General features: G+C 49.2%; 5 protein-coding genes across 5 annotated transcripts; 2 read left to right on the forward strand and 3 right to left on the reverse strand.

Moving 5' to 3' along the window:
* Positions 1-786: 786 nt before the first annotated feature.
* LACBIDRAFT_294128 (uncharacterized protein) lies at positions 787-5,198 on the forward strand (the record flags this gene model as incomplete). The annotated part of the gene is made up of 18 exons (XM_001880571.1): positions 787-879; positions 909-946; positions 991-1,262; positions 1,322-1,362; positions 1,411-1,542; positions 1,595-2,229; positions 2,284-3,463; positions 3,517-3,588; positions 3,643-3,842; positions 3,976-4,019; positions 4,114-4,132; positions 4,175-4,242; positions 4,298-4,518; positions 4,578-4,747; positions 4,815-4,832; positions 4,898-4,917; positions 4,983-5,058; positions 5,180-5,198. The coding sequence occupies 18 exons, from the start codon at positions 787-789 to the stop codon at positions 5,196-5,198; spliced, it is 3,318 nt and encodes a 1,105-aa protein (XP_001880606.1).
* Positions 5,199-5,622: 424 nt separating this feature from the next.
* On the reverse strand, positions 5,623-6,218 carry LACBIDRAFT_326777 (uncharacterized protein; the record flags this gene model as incomplete). The annotated part of the gene is made up of 3 exons (XM_001880798.1): positions 5,623-5,769; positions 5,835-6,022; positions 6,080-6,218. 3 exons carry the CDS (start codon positions 6,216-6,218, stop codon positions 5,623-5,625), a joined length of 474 nt encoding a protein of 157 aa, XP_001880833.1.
* A 1,881-nt stretch (positions 6,219-8,099) lies between these two features.
* On the reverse strand, positions 8,100-10,317 carry LACBIDRAFT_235177 (uncharacterized protein; the record flags this gene model as incomplete). Its single annotated transcript, XM_001880799.1, has 10 exons — positions 8,100-8,160; positions 8,213-8,269; positions 8,322-8,666; positions 8,717-8,819; positions 8,872-8,967; positions 9,015-9,210; positions 9,261-9,402; positions 9,459-9,529; positions 9,584-9,957; positions 10,095-10,317. Coding segments are annotated over 10 exons (1,668 nt in total), but the record flags the coding sequence as incomplete, so codon positions are not given.
* A 1,846-nt stretch (positions 10,318-12,163) lies between these two features.
* LACBIDRAFT_296962 (uncharacterized protein) lies at positions 12,164-13,212 on the forward strand (the record flags this gene model as incomplete). The annotated part of the gene is made up of 4 exons (XM_001880572.1): positions 12,164-12,219; positions 12,273-12,372; positions 12,433-12,678; positions 12,736-13,212. 4 exons carry the CDS (start codon positions 12,164-12,166, stop codon positions 13,210-13,212), a joined length of 879 nt encoding a protein of 292 aa, XP_001880607.1.
* Positions 13,213-13,568: 356 nt separating this feature from the next.
* LACBIDRAFT_326780 (uncharacterized protein) lies at positions 13,569-15,703 on the reverse strand (the record flags this gene model as incomplete). The annotated part of the gene is made up of 7 exons (XM_001880800.1): positions 13,569-14,065; positions 14,124-14,254; positions 14,276-14,437; positions 14,506-15,391; positions 15,447-15,509; positions 15,572-15,625; positions 15,679-15,703. 7 exons carry the CDS (start codon positions 15,701-15,703, stop codon positions 13,569-13,571), a joined length of 1,818 nt encoding a protein of 605 aa, XP_001880835.1.
* Between the last annotated feature and the right edge of the window lie 63 nt (positions 15,704-15,766).

The following is a 15,766-nucleotide window of genomic DNA, read 5'->3' on the forward strand; positions in this document are numbered from 1 at the left end:
CCCAGAGCTCTTAGGCACCCCCAAGGGCATAGCTGCGCTCACCGAGTTCCTAAGGGATTCAGGCGCCTTCACATTCACGGGTACGAAGTACACGCCCAAGGGGCTCCCCTCTTTCCTCGACGAGCCAGAGCCACCTGACATAGATTCGGAGGACGACAACTCAGACGCTGAATAATAACATGCCCACGCTACCCGCACCCACAGACAAACCCTCGCGAGCGCAGAGCGCTCACCCCTGCCCAAGCGCCACATAGGTGCACCAGACCATGACTCCCATCCCTAGGACCCTATACCCCAAACCTTGACTTTCTCTATACCTTACAGCTACACAACGGTCACTAATATCCACTTAAATGGAGGCCCATCGGACATATTCACATCTAAGGGAAGCCTTATGCTTCCCGTGCGTCTTAGTACTAGACTACTTGTTGCACGTAAATCTCGAGAATCCAAAAAAAAAAAAAAAAAAAAAACGACCATGACCACCACCGCCGTCCATCGAACTCACACCCATCCGAATTCCATCACCGGCATCACCACCAACGAAGGTCCCTCTCTCGCAGCGACATGTTCAAACGCATCGATGACAGAATGAGGCATAAAAGACTCGACCCCAAGCCTCGAGGCGATCCTCTACCTTGTCCTCCCGGTGTGCCTTCTCCCTCCCCCGTCAACTCTTCCACCCGCACCTTCGTCGTCACGAACTTCTGAGCTACACATAAAGAGCTTCGGGAATCCGTCATCAACCCATCCTCCTACTTCTCCGTCTCACAATGTCCTCCTTACATGGACACCAACGAACTTTCTTTCGAAAATTTCGGTCTACAACGCGCTGCGGCTGCGGGTGATGATGAAGGCGTTCCTCAGCTCTTCATTCAGGTGCGGACGTGAACGCCTTGACCATTGAGGGGAAGACGGCGCTTATGTCTGCCATTGCTGGAGACAAGTACGTGTTTTTTCTCTCTGATTTTGCGCGACATGGTTATCTAGCAGTCATTGTCCTTCCAGTTGGGAAAATCTCGGCGCGTTTAACGCGTCTTTCATGACTTCCAAGCGTCTAGACGCCATACGCGTCATCCTCAATCACCCTCATATCTCGCTACTCACCCTCAACCTACCTCACCACGCTATGAACGGGACTATACCTCTTGGTATGGCTGATTGGCTAAACATGCCCGAAGTTGTCCGTCTTCTCCTTGAGGAAAGCGCTGATTGCGTTTCTGTGGATGGGATGGATTGCCACGGTGCGACAGCTTTGATGTGTAAGACTTATTCTTGGCCTCTCACTCAGCTCTGCTTTTCTGACCTATACCACTTCCAGATGCTGCTCGTGATGGTGGTCTTGACGTGGTCCAGATCTTGGTATGTTTTCCTATGTACCCACTTGACCCTTGTGCTCATATCCGTTAGTTGTCCCATGGAGCCCGCCCAGATTCCAGGGATCGCAATCACCGCACATCAATTCAGTTTGCTCTTGCCCACCCTCAGATTCTTTGGTTATGCGAAACCGTTTTACGTCGTCATAGACGGCGAGAAAGTCAAGTGAGTCATCGCTTGCTCCTCGTTACTTTTGCCTTGCCGACACTTAGTCTAGTCCGCGGATCGAGGAAAGCTGTTCTCGGAATCCAAGCACATTTTAGAATTGGCAAGCGCGGCGGCACCTTCATCCGATGATCTCGAACCTCCACAACTCTCTATCTTTACGAACGAAGCAACTTCAAGGTTGACCAATACACTCATTTCTTCCATCCGCACATCCGACCTGTCCTTCATTCATTGCATCCTTTTCTCTCCTCCCTTACCTCCGTCGGCGCCTGCGGCCTTGTATCCGATGTCCGTTCCCGCTCTCATAAACCTTCCCGATTCGAAAGGCTGGAGTCTCATCCATCACTGCGTCGCCGTGGAATCCCTCTCCATCGAAATTCTAGACACTTTGTACTACGCAGGAGCCGATATGGCGCTATTCACAACTCACGAACAACGAACACCACTGCATATTCTCGCGCAATCAGCACCTGTACTTTCCGGTCAAGCAGACCACGCACTTTCTTTGTATAATTTTGTTGCACATCTCCTCCGCGACCTCCGTGCCCCCTTTTCCGCTAAGGACAAGTGGGACGAAACTTGTATCCACGTTGCCGCTGAACACGGCAAATGTATCGAATTGTTGATATTTTTCCTCGATTTCGATTCCACTGGTTCCGTGCGCGAACAGAAAAACTCCCGAGGGTATGTTATGTCTTTATCCCAAACATGACTGTCTAACGCATGATCTTTGCATAGGTTGACAGCCTTGGAAGTAGCAAAACCCGAATTCCTCATCGCTTTTGGAGAAAATACTGAAAACACGAGATCTGTATCCGCTCTTTCCAACTACACCATTAAACTAACTGGTTCCTTCGCGTCACTTGCCTCATTTTCCGGATGGTCAGACTTTATCACTGTACAAGACGACACTGCATCACTTTACACTCCTTCATCTCTCGACGTGGCCGTCACAGCTCAACTGGTTCTCTCTAACCTTCGTCGAACGTCCCCTATTGGTCGACACCACAATGATCCTGCTTACCTTGCTCAACTAGACGAGCTCCTGACCGAAACTACTCAACAAAGCCAAACGCTTGTGCAACATTTTCGCGACAAGGCAAATGATGCTCTCAAAGAGATCGCAGAGCTGCGCAAGAGTGCAGAACGAATCGACGCACTCAGGAATGCCGTTTCCCATGCGGCCAGAGGCAAACTCGCTGTGAGAGGTATCCGCCCTATTCCTCCCAAGAAGCGATATCGCGATTCCGAGGACTCTCAAACGACTGCAGTTTCTACGCTCTCCGATGACCCAGTTGATTGGGTCCCTGCTTCCCCTCATGCTAACGATCGTCGTGACGTTGCGACCCAAACCACTCTCCTTGACGTCCTGAATATGAATCCTAGTGCGACTTCCCGCTCAAATCCGGCAGCCTGGACTTCCTTCCTAGAGAGCTTTGTTCATAATGACGATCCATCCATGTACAAGTCTTACCTCGCAGGCCTCTGGGAGGTTAACCGTGAACTTGAGGAACTCGAGGAGAAAGTGACGCCTTCAGACATATCTGGTCATGACTACGGCTCTACAAGATCAACCATCGACTCGCGGGTGAAGCATCTTTTGAAGAAAAAGAAGAAGTTGGAGGACAAGCTCAGGGAATTGGAGTCGGAGCAGAAGGGGGAGAAGAAGGGGACTTCAAGGCTAAAAGCTTGGCTCAAACGGGTCGTTCTTCCCGTCCAACATCAGACCAAGCTTGAACTGGTTCTAGACGTCGACGAGGAAAGGTGCAATGTGGGGAGGGAAGTGTCCTTGCCCAGGAACTGCCCGCCCACTCAGGAGGCCTTTGATGCGTCCATCGATGGTGCTCTGAGAACGTCACAGTTGGTCCTTCACTCTGCATGGCGTGACTTGAAAACAGTTCAAGATTGCCTGGCTTCCGTGAGTAGAATAAATCAAATCTTTCGTTCAGTTGCTCATCATCATTTATGCAGGCCGAGCAACTCATCGAGTCTGCCAATAGCTTCATCACCAGGGCTGAGCGTGTAATCAAAAGGGCGGTGAAGGTTAGTCATCCCAACTTCCTTCCTGGTGGTCGCGTTGTTGAACCTGGAAATTAGAAACGACAAGCAATGCTCGCCACACTCCGTGCGTCGGAGGCGGGCGCACAATGGGCGGATGGTGACATCGTCCAGCAGCAAAAGTTAGACGCGGGTCCCCCTGGTTTACTTGGATATTCCAACATCACCTCCTTGCGTCCGAGCTTGGCGTCGATTTCTTCCATGCAGTCAACTTGCTCTTCCATTTTATCTGTCGCAGTGTCAAGAGTAGCTAAAATACTTTGTGATTACATCCCTCGACTGTTTGGACATTCGAGCTTCTTCCCCCATTGTTTTAGGCATGAAACAAAAAATATCGCATTGCTTGTGATTGATTCTGAACTAAAAATGCAGGGTGCTCCGGCTAGATAACGGACTGGCATCTGACGTTATATTGTGTACGCCAGATTTTCGTTTTCGCTTCTGGTACATACTCCTCGCCCTGAGCCCTCCCAGCCTCTTACCTTCACTTTCTTCTTCTTCGTTTCACAGACTCGCCACACCCAACACTGTAAGATGGGATACCTCCCCAGCCCACTTACTTACACACAAGGCGTATCCGCAAAAAAGAATTGTATAACCATTTACCCACTCCTACGGTCATTAACAAGACTTACCTTGGTGAGTTTGAGATGTGTTGATTATTGTCTACCTTCCTTTGACTTACTTATCATAGGGAAATTTTATACCGGATTTGCACGCGGAGAGCTCTCCCTTTCCCTCTGCTATTCCCCTTCCACCTTGCCCTCACTTCTAACACCACCCTACCAGCTCCAGGACAAAATTCAACTCACTCAAGAAATCGGCTCTGGCACTCCCGGCTCCAACAAGGGGAGAATCATTAACGTCCTATGCTACATGTCCAGCGCTGCGCTCGAGCTCATTTCTCAAGGCGAAGTTCGGGACGAGCTTCAATTCATCTAATGAAAAGACCCGACTTTCACGAAGCGTTGCAGACTGTTCTGTGCGTCTCTCTCTCCATCATGTCATTCTGGCTCCCCAACTTGAAAAGACCCATGGCCGGCCGGATTTTCTTCCGTCCTCCCTTACCTCGAATCGTGGCCCAAGATCGAGCCTGTGTGGTTACGCCGATGGTTGGCGTCAAAGATGCCGGGCATTTTTTCGAGTACGTGGGTCGTCTTTGTTGAGTTCCATCATGGGCGTGGGGTTGACAGAAAATTTTGAGTTTTTAGGATGGACGTTCTTAGCAGGTGTGTCACGTACCAGTGGATTTATCTATACTCAGCAGATGGCTTTTATGACCCTTTACTTTCAGTGGAATAGTTTTGGAGATAAGTCAGTCGCTTTCCCCTTTGTTAGATAGCACAACTAAATGTCATCAATTTGGACCGCAAAACTAGTCACATCGGTACCTCCTACCTCGATTCTCATTCGAGCTGGTGCCGAACAAGGACATCTTGGGATTTCGGTTGTACCGTAAGTAGTTGCGAACACTGATCAAGTATGAAATTGATTTATACCGAGCTAAGTCGAATTCTTTGACGGTTTTCTTTACCGCTTGAGGTCTTGTGTTTAACTGAAATGAAATGAACAACAGAACGCGACAGCCTGAATGAAATTGCCCAGGTCTGTAACAAACAGAACGTAGCAGTCAATCAGAATCTGCTGGACCTATGAATTCGCCGATTGCAAAGTAGTTCGCGACCGTCATCGGCTGCGTGAATGCAACTCGAAGCAGTGTTGTCTTGACCCGGTTGACCCCGTCAAAGAAAAGGTCATGGCCCTCATCATATGGGTAAAAGGTGCGTTTGGCAAATGGATGCCTGTCTTGAATTCATTTCATACAGGCATGAATTTTGATTTTGATTGGTCGGCATCATCTTTAAGCTGATATATTCGGTCAAAGGTAAACACACATACATGACTTGCAGCATTGTCCAAATTCAAAACATCAAACGACTCGACGCGATTCGCTACTACGACTACGACTGCCAATGATTCAAAAGTATGTGTCATCGTTTCTGGACCATGCAACCATGCTCAGAAGTTGTGAAGGTAGTCACCCGCATAGTTGCTGATGAAATTCTTGACGCTGGAGGCGTCCTTCGCGTTAGGGACTCCGAGCTTCTCTGCGATATCTAAACCCGCATTAGCGAATTTTATGAGTGTGTTTTCGACGAAGCGGTGCTGAAGTCAGGACAAACAATGCGTAAGTAGTCTCCTGCGATCAGAAAAGAAGGGATGCTGCATACCTGATACATCTTCTGGCTCTTGTCATGAAATGCAAGCCAACGGTGACTTTGGGACTTATCCTGGCCGTACTGGAAGGTGTCATCGACTATGAATGTAATTTCCGTCTTTCCGGCGACATGCTTTGCCTTGAATGCATCGAGCATGTTCTTCTGGATGAAGAGGAGTCCCGAATGTTCGCCCTCCGAGGCTACAACGCAGAGAAAAATAAGATCTACTAATCCAATTATGGGAACTGGAAACTTACCGCGGGTAGTGTTGGTGTAGGTGACAAGGTAGTACTCCTGAGATCTGCTTTTCAAGGATTGCTGCCAAAGAATGTTCACCTCCTTCTGAGTGAGGGTGGCGGAGTCAACGACGAGAGTGTCTCCCTTGGTAACAGGCATTGTAGGCTGTGTGTGATTTGTTTTGAAATGTGAGCTCTGGGAATGAGGAAAACAAGTTGAGGGTGTCACTCTTTATACTGTTTCGAACCATGTGGGCTGTCTAAAGCTGAGCGGATGGCTGGAACGTGGAATTTTTGCCTTGACAGGCCTTGACAATCCGGAGTGTGATGTTTCCGAGCGACAAATTTGGGAATCAGGTGGCCTTCGCAATTGCGGGCGAAATGTTCCTCAGGGGAGACATGCCTGTCCTAATGTCAACGTTGACTGGCCTTGACAATCCGGAGTGTGATGTTTCCGAGTGACAAATTTGGGAATCAGGTGGCCTTCGCAATTGGAGGCGAAATGTTCCTCAGGGGAGACATGCCTATCCTAATGTCAACGTTGACTGGCCTTGACAATCCGGAGTGTGATGTTTCCGAGCGACAAATTTGGGAATCAGCGTGGCCATTGGGGGCGAAATGTTCCTCAGGGGAGACATGCCTGTCCTATGTTAACGTTGACTAACCTATTTACAACGCCAGCGACGCAGGGGTGGTAAGCACCTGAGAGCATAATTCGAGCAACTGCGCAAAAGCGTTCATATGCATACTGTCTCCTGGTTGCGAAAAACTTACCTGTACTTATCGTCATTGTCGGCAGCTTCACGTCGCGGATATGTTTGCAGAGCTAGTAATGATAAGATGGGGCATACATAAGTAAATGGGAATCGAGATCATGATGTACTTACGAAATTCGAATTATTGATATTGCAATTATTGAAGTCTCCGTCTTTCTGCCACATTCTTCTACCACATTCAATGATACATTCATTCAAGTCAAGAGAGCACTCCACTACTGCTACAACATGATACATCATAGTCTGCATAATTTCTGCCAAAAAATGTATGAGAAAACAAATGTTCAGTATCAATCGAACAGAAAAATCAATTCGTAGCTGACGTTCATGATCAGGTGATCGGAAAGTGTCTTAGAATTTATAAGCACGCTTTAACAGGCTTTAACGTGCTTGGAGGTGCTTGGGGCAACAGCTGTAACGTCTCTATGCTTTTTCTACGTCGTTCTTCGGGCTCGACACTATCGGGGATGAAATGACCATGGTCCGGTCCATTCCGGACCCCATATCGAACCATGACGGCTGCCGTTCCATAATCTAATACGCCGTCATTGTCGAGGAAGTCTCTCTCCCAGAGCATGCTGGCATCGAATAAGTGTCTGTAAGTATGCCTCTTAACATTCTGGCGGCATCTATCGTGATGAATGGTCGGCAACGAAAGGCCGCCATGGTTAACTTTGATCAAAGTTTTTTGGAAGGCAAGTTATCGAAATGGGTTGTCAGTGCCCTAGCAGTGTTAGGGTACTTTTTGTGGGTGAACTGTTGAAATCAAATCAGCAAGCCTAGTCTTCGTGTGCAATCAAGACAAAATAGGGAATAGGATTTCTGGTTGTCTCTGGAGGTGACAGAGGCAAACGGATGATTAACTACAGTACAAGGCCTTATATATATATGTAGATTTCGAAATATAAGGGGGAAAATGTGAAATACCCCTATGGAGCCACAGAAACAATCAATAGAAGAGTGTACCCGAAATCCAACCGAAATCCAAAGATGGGGCGCATTGCGCATGCTCGTAAAGCTCCCGAAATTCCAACATGAACAGTGATTTAGGATGTAATTGTGCATACAAATGCCACGCAAAGTGTGTACCTGTTAAATTTCTGCGCAAAATGGGTATTGTTATTCCACATTGGGTGTCCTGGGTGCTTCAGGATCACATGCGCTCAATTGGAGTGTCATGCAAGCCCTAGGCCTCATCGATCCTATACATGTTACCATGTAGAATGGCATGCTGATGTCCTCAAACATCATCACAGCAGTCACCATCAATGATCCTTCAAATGCCGCGAAAACAACTCTCGACATTGATAATGAGTAACTTCGCCGCTAAAAAATAAGGTAAGAACCACTCCACGGACTGCCATAATTGAAATCATACCGAGGGGCATGAACCGCGATAACACTATTCCCTATTCGCTTGTGACATTGTGGGCAGCTATGACAATGCATATCAGTACGGAAGATGATTTTGGACGATCCCAACCCACATCCGACTATCAGTCACCTTGACCCTCTTGCTCTGCAACACCATCAGCTTTCTCGAAACTTGATCTTTCCTCGCTTTGCTGATCTGGCTAACAACCTTGGTATCAAATATTGGTGCACGAAGCGATTCTATCAAGAATGCTTTAACGTCCTGGGTCGTAACCAGAGGGGGTAACAATTGTAACGTCTCTACGGCGTCGAGTCGGGGATTGTGCCGACTGATGAGGTCGAGAGCGGGCTGCAACAAGTCTGTTGACGTTTCAACCGTTGGTCGCAAATATATCCGGCACAACGTAAGGAATACACTGCTTGATTCTGTGCCAGGTTGATAAACACGTTTACAATACCTTATGGCCGATTTGAGTAACGGTTAAGGTAGATAAGTCGATGGACTCACTGTTCCGCTTTCAAGTAATCGTGTAAACGGTAAACATACAGCTCGAGAGCTTGGTCATGCCGCCCCAATCGCCCAAGAAGGATGGCTCTTGCTTCATAGAGATCTAAAAAGAGACTCAGCTTTAATAGGCTAACAAAGGTCAGAAAGGATGTTACCTGTAGACGAGAGCAAACCATACAGCCTATCAACACCGAATCGATCGTTTGTATCCACAAAGCTGAGTAGCTTTGCGTACGCCTCCTTTCGTGTTTCTGAACGGAAAGGTCAGATCAGTCGCCAGAATCGACGCAGGACTTACTCTCGTCCCCTCTCTTCCCCGCAGTAATCGTCATGCTGAAGTAAAGCTCCGCTAACCGATCATGGAACGCAGGGTCCTCTTCTTGCTTGTCTGCAACGATATACTCAAGATATTGGGCTGACAATTTCGGGTCGATCTTCTCAAGGTAATCTGTAACGGGTTGTCGTGGAAGTTCCACGTCTTCCGATGTAAATATCTAGGCCAAGTTAAGGATATTTTTAGAGTGGAGAGAACTCAAATGCGTACTTTGAAAGCGAGAGTCTTATCCATGCTGAAAACCCATCTTGATGACTCAAAAATCTGCTTAATATGTTCAGGGCCCAGCTTTTGCAGGTACGTGATTGAAGGCTCCAGCTTGTCTTCCATGTCTGTCTCCTTTTCACTCAATCTACGTCCCTTACCTTAGAAAGAAATCGGGAACGAAAAGCATGATTGAAAACTCACTCTCGCAAGAGACCCAACGCCTTCGCATGCATGCCTTTCCCATAATAAAGGTCCCGGAGTTCGGCGTATTTCTAAATAAGAAGTCAACTTCCAACTAAATCCGCGTAACCGCAATGGGGACAAACCTGACGCGCCCTCAAATCCTCCTCAACCTCAGAAACCTCACACCAATTCGCAATGCGGCACAACGAGCTCAGCAAAGTCGGTCGAATGATCAAATACGATTTATAGAGCGCCGTGTCCACGATCTGCGCGAACCGGAGAAGCTGTTCAGGAGTGAGAGCGGATAAAGGCGCGTTGGGGAGGGCGAACAAGTCTTCGACGGTGGTAGTTGAGAGCGGTGGGTATTTCTCCGCTTGGGTCTGAGGTGTGATGTTGACGACTTCCAAAGCAGCCTTGAGCTTCGGTCGACGATCGGCTAGGTAGCGTACAAGTGTCTCGACTGAACGGTGGAGATCATCTACCCGTGTCAAAAGATGAGAAAGAGTTGTGGTATTACCTGGGAAAAAACCTCACCGTGAAGAACAAATTTCCGTCTGCCAATAACGGACGCGGTGTCGTCGTCTTTAGCTGCAGACGGCATGAACATCCCCAACCCAGTCTTCCGTATTCGGCCCCCAATAGAGCCCGTACCACTGCTTATCGTATCCAGCAAATCAGTAGCTGCTCTCTCATGTCCTGGCTTCTCAATGTCGTCCACTTTAATTGAGTCTTGAAAATCATCCGGGTCGATGGGAGCAGGTCCTCCATACAATGGGATCCAACCGTCTTGAGGGACGGACAGTCGGCCTGCAACAGCATCAGGGTATAAAGCAACAACTTTGGCTGGGTTGAAATCTAACTCGATGAATGTGTCGATGGCAGCATCAAATTTAGAGTCACGAAATTGAGCAACGGCGTTCAGAGCCCGGATCTTTATTCGTCTTTGACCCTACAAGAATTGTTCAACGTCAGAAGTCTGAAGCCGAAAAAAAAGGTATGGGTATCCACCTTATCTGGAAGCAAAGCCTCGTCGATCGTATCAAGAAGCGCCAATGCATCGGAGTATTTTCCCGCAAGCACCAACTCGTCGATCTGCTCTGACCAAGACTTCATACTGAACTGCCATATGGAACTGCCCTCAGCGGCAGCGGCCGTACGATCCGTAGGCGTCGTCATCAATAAAAGAGGGAATTTAGCGGAGGAAGAGGTCGTCATTAGACGTATTGCAGCGTTTGAAGGGGGTTGAACGGCCGAGGAACTGGGTGTTGTGGGGCTTGAGAAAGGGAACGGCAGGGTTTGACAGATTTGGAGAGAAAGGGAGGAGCGGATCTGGACGACGGCGGATGGTATAAAGGATGGTTGGGTTTGTGTCGTCCCAATGGGTGGAGAGGCTTCAGCTGGAGATATTGGGACGGTTCCTGGGGGAAGGATGGAAAATATATAAGGACTGACAATGGCTATTGAAGGGACGCGTCAACGAAAGACAGAAGATATGTTTTCGTAAAAGGCTAACCCAATTCTTCTGGAGGAGCTGGCCACTCGATTACTGAAGGCCGTGAGACCTTCGCGTCCGGTCCTATGAAATGCCCATCGGCTGTTTTGGATGAGAAAGTGGAAGTCATATGAACAAAGTAAGAAAGACATACTATCTTTGGCAATAAGTGCTTCTGAGTCGCCTGCTTGAACGACAGCAGGCTTTGCCTTTGCTCCAAGGCCAAGGGTCATATAGCCAGTCAGACCCGTCAAAGTACCCTTTGAGGACGTTACGGGGAGAGGAGTGACCACATCGACCGCAGACATTGTCGATATCGAGAAAATGGCGTACTCTGTTGACGAATACGCAAAACAAGCCGTATCGGGGTTCAAGAACGTAATGACGCGAGCAGAGTGCGGTAGAGACACTTCCTGGAGTGCGAGAATTGAGAGAAATGCAAGTTTAACGGGTACAAAAGAGACACCCACCTTGGCTTCCTGAGGCTCCCCGTCATTCCAAGAATAGATGACGACTTTCCTTCGACACCCCACGACGAGCTGGGTGACTATTGTGGGAATCGGCTTGTGGTTGTTGTTGGGATTGTTGAAATTGGCTTCTTCTGGAGTTTTGTCGGATTTCCCATTCGGATAGAGGTACTGAACAGAGGAATGAATGCCAAAGGAGAATGCGGCCTTGGCTTTTACCAGTGGGGTGGGTGGCGATAGCGTTGGGAGCGGGAAGAGGGTTACGGTGGACTCTAGCGGACCTATTGAGCTAATATGCACGCTAGTAAATGGGAGAACGCACCTGATAGAACTACGACGGAGTTGACCTCCTTGATGAACCCCAGTTGTTCGATTGACTTTCTCACTAGGCTCTTCTTGACCTCCACCAATTGCACTGAATTATCGTTCGTGTCATCTGAACGGAGGACGTCAAGGACTTGAAAGAAAGGACGCGTAGTTAACGCACTTGTAGCTTCATTGAGGCTATATATGTGCAAGTTCCCCGTTGCACTTCCAAGATATAACCTGTCGGCTGTAATAATGTCAACGAAGTTCACGTATTCATTCCAAGGATCGCTTGCCTTGAACGGTGAGCGAGTCAATCTTCTCTTTAATACCCGATATCACGACCTTTGGTGGCAAGAACGGTGCCATGGCTATTGACCGCACGTGCCACACGAAGTACTGGGCAAGTCTCAACGAAAACAACGCCAAATCGCATCTCCTTGAAAACCACTACGACGATGGACCCATTCGAAGTGAGAATGCAATTTCTGGCTTTGATTAGACGACTTAACGCGTCAGTACTGCCCCTTTTTCATCTTAACCAAACTGATGCATTGAACTAGTTAGCTCCCAACAATCTATCCAAAAAGTCGTCGGATTCGCAGTGAAACATTTCCCAGCGTGCGGCGAGGATCTATGGGACTGTATCGTTGAAGAATGTCAAAAGGTACGCCTTAATTCTTCTTCTGTGTGTAACAGTGGTAAGTACTAACGACGAACGATCCAGGGCTCGATAAATTCCCGTATCAACATCCTCTATTTCCTCGATTCATTATGCGAAACCTGTCTCCTCGTATCGCATTCTAGCTCCTCGAACTCGAATGCTCAACCAAGTACGAGCACAGCAGCTGGTGGTAGTGGTGCTACATCCGGATTATACGTGGTCTACGTCACCCGTGACCTGCGCAAGATAGTGGAGTTGGTGGTGCCGGAGGGTAGGCAGGGGTTACCCAACCTCATCAGTACCAAACAGGTATGTACGCTTTTTTTTCCACCCAATAGTTTCGGGAAAAGCTGATGGCAATAACAGATCCTAGAGAGCTGGAGGAGTAAGAGGGTGATTGACCCAGCCACCATCGACGAGGTCATCGAGGGGCTCAATGGAAGGGGTGTACCTGTCAACGGCTCCTCGACCGCCGCGGGACATGAAGACGCGGCTGGTTCTACAGAACTGAACAACGACTACGACCACCAGCACCGTCCTTCAAACCCACACCCATCCGAACTCCATCACCACCACCAACGAAGGTCCCTCTCTCGCAGTGACGTGTTCAAGCGCATCGAAGAAGACAGGGAGAGGCATAAAAGACTACGAGAACGTCGGTGGGTACAGCCTGTGTTCAAGGCGCAGGGCCAGCCTGGGCTCGTGTCGTTCCTGGACGACGAAGACGTGGAGTTTGAGAACGAGTGGGAGACGACGAGTGATTGGAATGAGGACGATGATGACGCTGTTGCGGAGGAAGTCAGGATGTGTTTTTCTGCTGAAGAGAGGATGGACTTGGGTTAATAGAGGGGCTGCAGGGACTTTACTGAAAAACGCCTGATAGTTATGCTGATGTAAATGCTAGTGCTAGCTGTCTATGAAATTGACTGTATACATAGCATATAACAATTCCAGCGTCGCTTCGAGTGATGTGTCTGAGAAGTCCATGTCCTTGCTGATCAGCCTCTTTGAGCGTGTCCTTACCACAGAATGAGCCTCAGTTAGATTTATTTTGGCTTGTGCATACATATAGTCAAATCAGAGTTAATGTTAATTAGGCATTCATGTAATGTATTGCCGACAATGCAAAGATAGCAAACGAGCGATTGGGCCGATAGTGAGATTAAGCAAGTGGACGAAGATAATAGATATGCTTGCGCTCAGTCAAAACTGCAAGTGATGCCGTAAAACTCGGCGAAGGGATACTCGACCAGGACCTGCTTAATAACCCACCAAATAGGCGTAGCATAAGTAACATGGTTGTCCGTGCCTCGAGGCATTCCCGAGTGCAACGAGGCAAGCGCATCGCCGTCGCCCGTAAAAATAAGAGATCCCGAGTCCCCATAATCCGAAAAGTTGCCAAAAGTCTTGTGATAGTTATAGACGACCATCTCCCTAGACTCGAGTCCGAGGTCGGTGCAGATATAGGCGTCCATGCCCGAGTAGCGGCCCAAGGTAAGCTTGGTCGTGTTGCCGTACTTGCCCACGATGTACAGGGGATTGCCATTCTTGTCCTGTGTGTCGGGATTGCTGAGGCGGCGACCAGTAAGAGCGCAACGGATGGGAAGCTGCCGGTTGGCTGGGATCGTCCTACCCTCTAGAACGGCAGCGACGGGCCAGAAGTGATCCCCGAGCTGACGGCTGGTGTATTGGTTTCCTGAAGAATTCAATGTTAGTAAATAGATTGGAATGGAAAGAAATGGAACGCAAGGCACCTAGATCGACGATGTTACGTTCAAAATTCTTGAGCTTCTCCCCATAGACCGCAAACGTGGCGATGTCACGAGTGTAGTGGCAGTCATCAACCCTGGCTGAGATCTTGGGAGCCCAGTCGACAACACCAAACCTGCGGCCGTTGGTGTCTTACCAGTCGGCGTTGACTTCGTCAAAGAAGGTCTGAAGCATGGGGTTGTCCTCGTTCAGAGCGTTCAGAGCATTCTTCTTGAGTTTCAGAGCCGTCCTGTTCTCCTTGGGCGTGCCCAACTTTGACTCCAAGGCCTCGATTTCTCCGGCAAGTATGACGACGTCGCTGTGCCCCGCGGTGACTGCATCCTCGATCTCGGTGATGGCATGAGCAAGACGGCGATTACTACAAACGAGGATGTGCTGAGGGTTGGCCCCGTCGAACTTGTAATCGGTGTGGTGTCGACGGAGGCGACGTGTTTGCTGGTGAGGGCGAGAATCCTCTCGCTTGGCTCGCCACTGCTCGTCTTCATTTCCTTGAACAGGAGCGTGAGGGTGCCCTGCGCGTCGTCGGACTGCCTAGCGATGGGGATGCCTAGGCCAGTGTTGAACGGGTGATTGAGGCCAAACTTGGGGTCAGTGTTGTCCTCGACGCTCATCAAAGGTGGACCGACCAGCCTGACGACCGACGCCTCGTACCACTCGACGATGACATCGGTAATCCGCACATCAGCGAGGATGTGGAGGATGTCTGGCGTAGCATCACGAACAGCCCCTGCGTTGGTAGTGTTGGGACGAACGGCAATCCACACGACGACGGGGCCGAGAGTTTCGTCCTTACCGTCCTCAACGGTCGAGAAGCGAACCGTCTTGAGCGCGGAGTACTTAAGGCTGTGGGCCTTCATTGACGCAAGGATCCGAGGAGCGACTTCGTCCCACACGTCGTTAAGCGGCGTGTTAAAGACGCCGTGGGCGGTCTTGGTAGGGATCTTAAAGAACCTGGCCCCAGGCGGGGGGTTGGGGAAGGGGTTACTTTTGAGATCGGAACGCCACAAGAGCTTGGGAGGGTCGCCGGAGATGCCGTGGTACCAGTACTTCATCTCAAACTTGGAAATCAGGTTGGGGGCGACGACGGTGTGGGCGTCCGAGTCGCTTCTGAGCTCTGGGTAGACAGTCTCGGCCTGACTAAGGGTGGCAGACACGGGAGAGGTAGGAGAGGCAGGCGACTGAGTAGCATCTTGTGGGGAAGCCTGAACGGTGTATCTGCGCTTAAGACAGTCGACCATAAAGCAGGTCACGGCTGAAAACGAAAGGTGGGGAATTAAACGCGCAAAGAAGAAGATGGAGAGACTTACTGCCTAGGTGAATGGGGTCGGCTTTCACCTTGTCAACCATACGTTTGATACCTGGAGCAACGTCTACAAGGTTTACGGGCAATAATGAGAGAGAGATGGACGTGTATAAAGACGAACGGGCTCACTTTCGCCCTGGAACCCGAGGGCAATGAGCTCGTCATCACTCAGGTCGACGATCTCTGCGGGAAACGCTCAGGACTTGTAATGAATGGGAACGATGGGCGCCACTCACTCTTGTTCAGATAGGCTGGATCCATGGCGGAAAAAACAGTTCAGGAGAGTACTATTCTGTCATATCTGGAACGCGTTCCAGATAAAAC

Source organism: Laccaria bicolor, genomic scaffold (assembly GCF_000143565.1).
Source record: "Laccaria bicolor S238N-H82 LACBIscaffold_11 genomic scaffold, whole genome shotgun sequence".
Taxonomy (NCBI): domain Eukaryota; kingdom Fungi; phylum Basidiomycota; class Agaricomycetes; order Agaricales; family Hydnangiaceae; genus Laccaria; species Laccaria bicolor.